Raw genomic sequence first — 9,891 nt, 5'->3', positions numbered from 1 at the left:
TTTCCGCACACTTACCCATAACAGCAGCATTTTACTGCTTTCCACTGATGTACACCTCACAATTAGTACCTAATCGTATAGTTAGTCATGCATGCCTTTTTTTAAACCAAAGGATCGTTGAACTCAGAATGCCCGCACAGACAGAGCTGGGAGATCACTTTTGAAATTAGGTCTAAAGGCCCGGATAATCAAACGCTTGAGACTGCCTCCTGGCCCCTGGTCATTAACGATCCCTGCATGGGCAATCAGCAAAAAGAACAGAGGTGTTAGACCTGGCGTACGGGGTCAAATTCCCACAAAAACTGGCAGTCCACATTTGGCAAAAAAAAAAGAATCACGGCCCTCCATCTGATCCACACAATCCCATGTGAAAGAGCTTGAGTCCTCAGGTGACTGTACCTGGTTAAACCAAGGTCAAATGAATAACTCACTACATTATGAGTGCTGTAGATTGAATGAGAAAGCAAGTGAATGGGAAAAAGAAAAAGGAATTTTTTTATCTCTAGTAATTGCATCTCAGTGATTTAAGTAAAATATGTAGCGTTTTCTGCTGCAGTACGAGCGGTACTTCAGTGTCTGCTGCTCTTTCCAGCCAGTGGTGTTCCGTTTATTAACACAATAAATCAGAAAAGAGATGCCCGAGAAGTTGTTACATTTTGTCTATGGAAACATAGCAGGATAATGTGTATAAATATGTATTTAGCAAAATGTCCCATTAACTGCACAGTATTTATCGCTCATCAAGCCCATTGTTGAACTGTGGGTTTCTCTTCGGTCGATACCCATTACATACACCAGTGAGTCTAAACAGAGAAACAATCTAAACGACTCTGTATGATGCATCAGACGGAAGAGATCAAAGTGATTCTGTTGTCAGATTCTATTGGCTGTTGTCGGTGGTGGTGCTATAGTTGCCACCACTTAGCAAGCAACTCCCCCGCATCCCCTCATCCCCCCCACAGCCCCCTGCCACCACCCCCCCCCCCCCCCATGTACACATGTACATGAATAGCCTATGTATTTACACGTCATATATAACCCCTCTATGATTGTAATCTGTCGGTGATGCGATTGTTAAATGTTGTCTTTATTTACAGTAAGAATAGGATCTGTCAGTGAGAATGCCCAGCCACACAGCACAAAAAGATCTTTTCCTAGCACTGTCAGAATCATTACCTCTTATTTTAATACACTAGAATAACTTCAAATTGACTTCAAGTCAACGGATGAATTATAAGCATTGTTATCTAATAATAATTACACCACAAGTCAGGAAACCTCCCATAATGCATCCCATTCACATTAATATGCGGTCATCTTCACAAAATTGCTTTATCATTTGTCACTTATTGTTGCCTTGCCATGGCGCTCAGATATAATTCATGTATAAATATTTAAAAAACAAACTATAGAAATCACAGGCTCGTCAAAAAGAAAAAAAAAGGGTAATCATTAATCACTGTGAAACTACTGCTTACTGAAACCAAGAGTTTAAACAAACATGCGCTCTCTGACCAAAGATATCTGACCAAATTATGAGACAATATGAAATATGAATGATATGAGACGGCTCCCCACCTCCAGCGTTTGGGCTTTGGGGTCTTTGGGGTCGCACAGCGAGGTGTTGATGCGGTGGTTGTGCCGCACGCAGCGCTGGCTGCTGTTCTGCGTCGCGGGGAACATCTGCCGGATCAGGGTCAGCCGACCGATGGACTTCATCACCACCTCCTGGACCTCCTGGTCCGAAATCTCCTGCAGAGGGAGTGAAGGAGCGGGGGCGGGGGGGTGGGGGGAGAGACGATGGGGGGGGGGTGAAGACGATGCGTGTCAGCCAGGGCTCCACGTTCAGCGATACACAGATCTTCACTTCACACACACACACACGCCGCGGAAACATCAAATTTTGATGTGGAGCTATTGAAGTCTGGGGAAAGCTACAGGCGTTCTGTTAGCCTGGCGCGGGCTACGGCTCGGGGCAGGACTTAGAAGGATCAAAGGAACGCTGGATGCTCATGACATTCCGGATAGACAACTACTATCCTGAGCACGAAGTTAGAGCAACAAAGGTTATATCAATCTGTCTATCTATCTGTCTATCTGTCGGTCTGTCTGTCTGTCTATCACTAATGGATTCAGCATAAGTCTGATCCATTTGTCTTTCAAAAATGAAGGCCAATTGATCTGATGGGATCAGGCATGTGATGTCCCTGGTGAACACAGGTACTAAAATTCACCAATTTGAAAGATTACAACACTCATTTTTGGATTACGTCACGTACTTTAAACCCACTGTGTGGCTGTCTGTGCTTCACCTTTGCTGAAGGCAAAAATACTGGGCTGTATTTTAAGAACCAGAGGTGATGCCGTTTCCTCCTTTAACATCGATTTGTGTGTTCTCTTTCTGCCCAACACATCAGAATGTGGGTAGAATGCCACAGACTTTGAAAGTTTGGCTGAGATACTTGCTATCCAATTCAAGACAATATATTTAGAAGGGCCGTGCCTTCATGTTAGAAAATAGCGAGTTTGTCAGCACGGAAAGGCAAACAGCAGTTTATATTTCCGCAATGGTACATTTATAGAATATTCCATTTAAAAAGGCAAAGATACATTTTCTTGACTATCTCTTGCGAGGCACGACTGACTAAATTTGCAGAGCAGACTCAAAATGCATGGGAACGTGGCCAAGAAGGAAACATCATGTCCGACAAAGTGGTTTATTAAAACTCGGAAACACTGGATAAATACTTCGCCCGGTTGATAACAACAAGCACACACAATTACACAACCGCCAAAGGATTTACAGTGTGTCAATGTTTGCTCCCGGCTCACCGAAAACCGTTGCAGATATTCGTTTTATTGAAACATTTTTCCAAATATCATTTAGCCGGAAAGAAATAGAGCAGTTTTTGGTCTTCTTTTTGTTGTTGTTGTTGTTGTTGTAGTAAATATGTTTAAATGCTTAACCATACATATTCTCGATAGTGATAATGGTGGCAGGGTACTTTTTTTAGGGTTTCCTACAGAATGCATTACAACGGCCACAGGCTCTCAAAAGATTTACAAAACTTGATTGTACACACATCAGTTGGATAAAACTCCACACAGCCAAACAACAGCCAAAAACTTTGTTTAGTTTCAGTTTCTTCTGCATCTGTTCCATCTTAATTTCCCTGCCGGTTACATCAACAAAACTTCTTTAACGTCATTATCTACTTCAGGTAATACTACCTCACAACAGCCAACCGCTGGTGTAGATGTAGGTGACATCAGTGTTTGGAACACGTGAGGTTATGAACATGTGATAATGTCAGCCAATGGAAGAACTTAATGGACCTTTGCTTTAATTGCTGTTGGCAAACAAGCATGGTATGTAGCTAATTTGTGAACTAGCAGTAGCTAAAATATTAATACCATTGTTTTTATAAATATATATCAGCTCCACAGCCAGCAAAGACAAATATGTAAAATGTAGTTATAATGTCAAATTTATTTGTGCCTTTTTTCAAGTATGGTATAGTATAGAATCTCTGTTTTGTATATTTTGTATCATGCACACACATACACACACACACACACCCCCTGCCTGCAGACAGACACACCGAACACCCCCGCACACGCACACACACACAAACACACGCACACACTGCATGTGCATCCGTCACACTCAGTGCTGTGGAGTAAAGGCGATGATGTGTTTAGTTTCCGCAAGGCAGCAGCAGGAGAAATCACTGAAAGCCCCAAGTCCTTCACACCCCCAGAATGAGCCAGGGGAACCAGTGTGATGAGAAACACTTCACTGTCTACAGACCTCAGTTTTTTTTATTTTAATTCTTTAGAAGTTGCGTGAATTTTCCACCACCATATCACTTGCCAGCTGTAATTTGAAGCAGCATGTCGGTGTTTGTCCTCAGTTACCCCACAGAGGGGAGTGGGGGGGGGGGGTGGGGTGGAGGGGGGGGTGGGTGCTCTCTCTCTTCCCCAACATGCCGGCGTGTACGCACAGCTAAAATTATCAAATATAACTGACGGCATTTTGCAGCCTAAAATGCAAAGCGGAACAACTTCAAATCTGCTTCCCAACTTTCCATCCACATGCTTAGGAACCCTTGTGCCTTCCTCTGCAACACTGAGGATAATTTAAACGCGAAACGCTGATTATGGATCGATTTGTGAAGTAAGACATCGCACCCACACCCCCACCACCATTCTCGCCTCATTTACCCATGAGGGGCCCGGTCCAGACTCACCTCGTTGATGATTATCCAGTGGCAGTCGAAGGCCACCAGGTTGGTCTCCACGACCTGTGGCGAGAGAGACAGAAGAAGAGAAGGGAGTTAGACACAGAACTGGGGAGAAAACTGCCTCTGAAGGACAGGTTACTTCTGGGAGACGGGGGCCGCTGAAACTGCCTTCTAAAATGATTATCCGTGCTGCGTGGACCTCTGACTGAACACTGGAATAAGGTCCACTTAAGCCTCAACAATCAGGCAGAGGCGTGGAGGTCAGGCACCGGAGACAGAAATGGAAGATTTTATCCCAATTTTAAAACTCGAAGGGACTGCCCTGTGGAATGCAAAATAGCCCACTTAATGAATGCCACATACTTGAATTTCCAGCTCACGCAACGCAGGGCAGCATGATTTTTTTTTTTTTTTTTTTAAGTACAGTTAACAACAGCGCACCCCAATCACGCATGAGCAAAAATCTGAAGTAACAATCGCGGCTGTGGAAACACGCAGACCGTATATACCGCTATATGTATTTATGCTTTCAGTTTGATAATGATACAACTGACCATTGATAACTGACCAGCAAGTATAGCGGTGACTAGACAGAGAGAATAATGAGGACGTTAAGCCTGGGAAAAAAACACAACAACAGAACAGAGGAACAAAATTCTCCGAGTCCCACCTATTGAGAAAACATCTCCGCGCCATGTGGCACGTTGGCAGCGTTAGCGAGCCTGCCGCCCTGCCTTCGGAAGTGTTCGCAGCCAGCCGCCCCTAACCTGGCACAGCTTCACAGCCACACTGATCAGGGAGATCGCACCTCGCAGCGCTCTGCCAAGAACGGGAGCTCATCGCGCGCCCTCCGTCGCCACTGAGCATCCCGCCACCAGTTGAGTTTCCTTTTGTAAGGAGTTGGCAGAAAAGCCCGTTTACGGCAGCGACAGGTACAGTGAAACCCTAAATTACTGGGGTTCTCCTTCTCTCCCGCCGCCTCTTACCCCCCCCCCCCCCACCACACTTTGGCTCACTGCTCTGAAACAATCATGTGGCGGTTTCGTGTCGGGAGCAGAATCTCAGACTCGCATCGAACAACCGAGTTATCGAGTGCGTATGGAAGGGGCTCCCATTGTGTGACTGTGAAGGCCTTCTGTGAAGGCCTCACTCGACCTTCGGTGGTCTGATGCTCATTAGCAACTCCTTGGGCTCAAAGGCGTTCATCGATGCATCAAAACGAGATGACATTAGCAACACCTTGGGCTCAAAGGCGTTCACCGATGCATTAAAACGAGATGACATTAGCAACACCTTGGGCTCAAAGGCGTTCATCGATGCATGGAAACGAGATGACATTAGCAACACCTTGGGCTCAGGTGGACTCATAAGAGACAGTGCACGCATTCATCATTAGTCGTGAATCGGTTGCGCGTCGACAACCCTGGGGCTGTAATGCACAATGGGATTCTTGCTGGGAACGTCCAAGTCAGTTTGAGAGAACAGGGCTTCACAATATCAGCAGGGCTTGGCGAAATTATCGAGCGGGGGACCATCTGGGGTGTCAAATTTCAGAATTTTGTCCTCCAGCTGTCCCAACAGGCACTGTGATGGCTTGGCAATAAGCACAGACATATGAGCAATTATACAATTATGGACTATTTAAGAGGCGTTCATAAGTGCAAAACAGTAAAGCGAAGCTGCTATGGACGAGTGTGGAGGACGTGAAACATGGACACACAAACAAAGTCAGGACTGAGGAGTGAAAACAGTGTCGTACCGCTGCCCTGCGAGCCAATGCCGGCGCAAATTAACTCTTCATGTTTTTCTGAAAAACTATTAATTCACATAAATACGTAACGCACAGCCTAAGACGCATGCCTGCATCGATTTCCGCAGCTGAACCAATCACAATAACCCAGCTCAATTTCCTCTCCTAGATCAAGTGATTACAATCACGGAGAAGGCGTAGAATTAATTTTTAAAATTTTTTTTAAAAATCCAATAATTGCCAAGCTGGCAACGCTTCAGTTAGATAAATGTAATGTTCACTTGGGCTGTTCATTTATTCTCTGGTCTTTTATTCATTTCTCTGCAGTCAAGTCTCAAACAGCGCAATAAAAGTGATAGTTTCTGTTAACAGTGCTTCGGTAAGATACCACCCCACTGAGCAAAGTTTTTTAAAATTTTTTATACTCTCACTTACGTTCAGGACAAATCTATTTTTGTGTTGAGTGTTAAATAGCTTGATAGTTTCAAGCCAGCACACGTAGTGACAGTCACGCTGGACTGTTCCGTTAAGCACATTCCTAACACACCATACTATGTAATACACAACATTTAGCCTGATGCTCGGTACATGCCAACAGGCATAAACAAGTCAGTTAATGTAAACACACTCTGTCCATTTTCTCACGCACCCAATTAAGTGAAAACATTATTACCTGTTTACCAACACATGTTCACATTTGATTGGCTTCTTTCGCACGCCTACTGCAATTTACAAATATGAAATATGAAAACAAAACACGTCTTCACGTGGCAATACCACATTTTCCATGTGACTGACTTTCAAACGTGAGCTACAATTTTCACGTGAAAAAAAAACATGTGAGTTGACGTTAATAGTATAGCTTACCACTTTCCGCTCTCATCTTATAAGTGCGTTTATTTTTTTTTGTGTTCACATGTGTACACTTCACATGTTGGGTGTTCACATGTATTTTTCGGGAAATACATTAAATGGGATTCCAACCCCCACCACTATGGGGGGGGGGGGGGGGTGGCTACAGGGGGCATATTAGATACAGTATATTTTCGAGAAAGAAAAACAAAAAATAAATAAATACACAAATAAAACAGGCCGTCTCCGTCACAGATATCAGCCAACAGGCCCGAGCTTGTCCCGGCTCAAAGGGGGACAGAGCAGAACCCAATCTCAAAAGGATAGCACCTGAAACCAGGCGCAAAGGTTGCATCACCAGAGCGTGACACTGTCCATCCATCCGTTATATATATACACCCGCTTATTCAAAATCAAATTCAAAATGCTTTATTGGCATGACAAGATATTTCTTATATTGCCAAAGCACGGACATATACAAAGGAATGAACACAGTACAATTATATGTTATTCCTGGTCAGGGTTGGGGTCGGGGGAGGTGCTGGAGGCTAGCCCAGCATGCACTGGGTGTGAGGTAGGAATACACCCTGGACAGTTTGTCTGTAGCATGACCTCAGGCCCTGGATTTTGCTCTAGATGACCTACTCATCAATGCTTTTGATCGCAAACCCCGATCACCATAACAAAGTTAGATATTATTATACTAGTATCAGTGGCAGGCATGTGAAATGTATTTTTTATTTTTTTTTAATTAACACTCATTTATGATCCTTTTGATGCTCGGTGTATAATGCTGGGTTTCTACACAGTACAGCAAAGCTCAGAGCACTCATTAAAAGAGAGTATGCTTTCAGGAGTAAAAATAGACCATGAATATTTTATAGCACTATAAATATTTATGCATGTAAACTTTTTTTTCCCCACCCCTGCCATATTATTATTGACATTACAATATTTTGACATTACAGAGTGGTCTGTGTTTCTAACCCGATGAGTAATATATCACAACGTGTATAATTCTGGAGAGCAGACTTGGGCTGCTGTAGGTGTGTTAGGTTTATTAGAAAAACAGCGCAGGGGAGGACGAGACCGTGGAGAGACATTCACGAGCACATCGCTATCCATATCTGCATGTACTGCCAGTTCTCCCAGAACCCACTGGTGTGTCAAGAAGGCCTTCTCCCTCCCTGAAGAGGCCTACCCTCAGAGACCGTTCAGCACCTCACCGATGTTCATTTAAACCCCTTCAAGACTCTCTCCACAGACTGTACTTCCTGAAAGCAGCTACCGGCATCCCTGCATCTGCAAAATCGAATTCATTAAGTGGCTGAATCATAATTACTTTATAATGACTTAATTGACTTATTGCCATAATTAACTTATTAACTTATTACTAATCATCATCTTAACGGTGTCTTATAATTCGTGGTGCATTAATGCGCAGGTGACAGCAATCAATGAAATCACAATTTAAGATTTTTTTTTTCTTCTGTTGAGTGTGTGTAACATTTGAGTCTGTAATGCCATAATCTCAAAATACCATCTCTGTGCAGGTGTCCCTAAAACTGCGATTCAAAATGAAGACGCACGCCGCAATCTATAAATCGCATTTATGATTCACGCTGACTCATGAAACAGGAACAATACCCTCACCTGTCTTAGATCACAGAGGAGCAGATGGTATATTTTTACCAGTAGGTTTTTCATTTTATGATTCACGCTAATAGCTAGCAAATGCAAAATGGAGGTGGTTTCCGACGGCAACACAAAGTCAGCAGCCGTAATAAATATTTCTGAACAGGAACCCACTCCAGGAGCACAGCGCCAGCCCATATCGCCGCGGACAATTATGAATCACCCCGCCATCTCCACTGGTCTGCTTCACAGCTTCGAGTCTCTCCGTTCTGTTCTAATAATTGAGACGTGTTCTTCCTGTCATTCTCGCTTCTGCTCATCTATCGTTATACAACCCACGCCCCCCCGCTCCCCCCCCCCCGTCACCCCATGGCTCGAATTATGAGACCTGTCCTCACAGAAATGTCAGGTTCGTTTTCATCTCCTCAGTAATGATAATCTCCTCCCCCACCTGCCTCTCAGAAACTCTGTGATTCATTGGCCCGGATTCAATCAACAGCAAAAAAACTCTTTTGAGCGAAAGTTACGGACAAATTATGATTGAATTCAGCCCATTTAACCTGGGTCACATGTTCACCACCACGCGGTGACTCAGGGCCAGCGTTCGCGGCTATGTTCCGACCCCCCTAACCCCCACCCCCACCCCCCCACCTCCCACCAATCGTCTCACTGTATTTCATTAGGCGCGGTTGTCTAGGTGACTAAAAGTGCTCGTCATAAAACACCAGGGTCATAAACAACAGCAACAGCTGGGGAGCATGACAGCGGGGGTGCTAATAGTGTTTTAATCTTCTACAAAGACTCAATAAAACTCAGTAATTACGCCGCAGACAAGCGGCATAAACCACCGCGTCGAGCAGGAGTATGACTGGGACGGTTATTACGCAGACGAACAAGTCTTCCTGCGCTCTACGTCCTGTCCAATCACGTCGAGGAGGAGTATGACTGGGACGCTTATTACGCAGACGAACAAGCCTTCCTGCGCTCTCCGTCCTGTCCAATCACGTCGAGGAGGAGTGTGACTGGGACAGTTATTACGCAGACGAACAAGTCTTCCTGCGCTCTCCGTCCTTCCGTCTCCTCCAATCACCGTCTGCATAGGCAGCGTGTGTGTGTGTGTGGGGGGGGGGGGGTGGTAACAGCCTTGACGACGGCCTCGCTAGCGTCGAGCCGGCTCAGACCGGATCCCGCGCGCCCGTGGACTGTACGGCCGCGCTCTCGGACGCCGTTCGCTCGACGTCATCCGCGCGCCCGTTTCCCGCTCGATGCCCAGCGGTGCCCCTGGCACCAGAGAGAGCGTGCCCACCGCACACAGGACAGATGGGGGGGGGGGGGGGGGGACACTTGGGACCTTCGTAGCAGACGGGGGCCATACCAGCCCAGGACACCCGCGCGGTGTGGGCTCCCTCC

The 9,891-nt window shown here is 45.3% G+C and overlaps 1 protein-coding gene across 8 annotated transcripts in view; it reads right to left on the bottom strand.

Annotated features, from left to right (window-relative positions):
* grid2 (glutamate receptor, ionotropic, delta 2) overlaps positions 1 to 9,891 on the bottom strand; it is a 400,155-nt gene that overhangs the window by 127,873 nt on the left and 262,391 nt on the right. For all 8 annotated transcript variants that reach the window (XR_010323876.1, XR_010323877.1, XR_010323878.1 and 5 more), the window contains exons 5-6: positions 4,251 to 4,304; positions 1,579 to 1,752 (exon numbers count right to left, since the gene is read on the bottom strand). Coding sequence is in view for 5 of the 8 variants with exons in the window: in XM_064297283.1 (XP_064153353.1) it covers positions 1,579 to 1,752; positions 4,251 to 4,304 (228 nt within the window). In the remaining 3 variants the exon portion in view is untranslated. The remainder of the gene's footprint in view (positions 1 to 1,578; positions 1,753 to 4,250; positions 4,305 to 9,891) is intronic.

This window comes from Anguilla rostrata, chromosome 10 (assembly GCF_018555375.3).
Source record: "Anguilla rostrata isolate EN2019 chromosome 10, ASM1855537v3, whole genome shotgun sequence".
NCBI classification, from domain to species: Eukaryota; Metazoa; Chordata; class Actinopteri; order Anguilliformes; family Anguillidae; genus Anguilla; species Anguilla rostrata.
The sequence above is the reverse complement of the archived record's forward strand: the minus strand, read 5'-3'. Positions and strand labels throughout refer to the sequence as shown.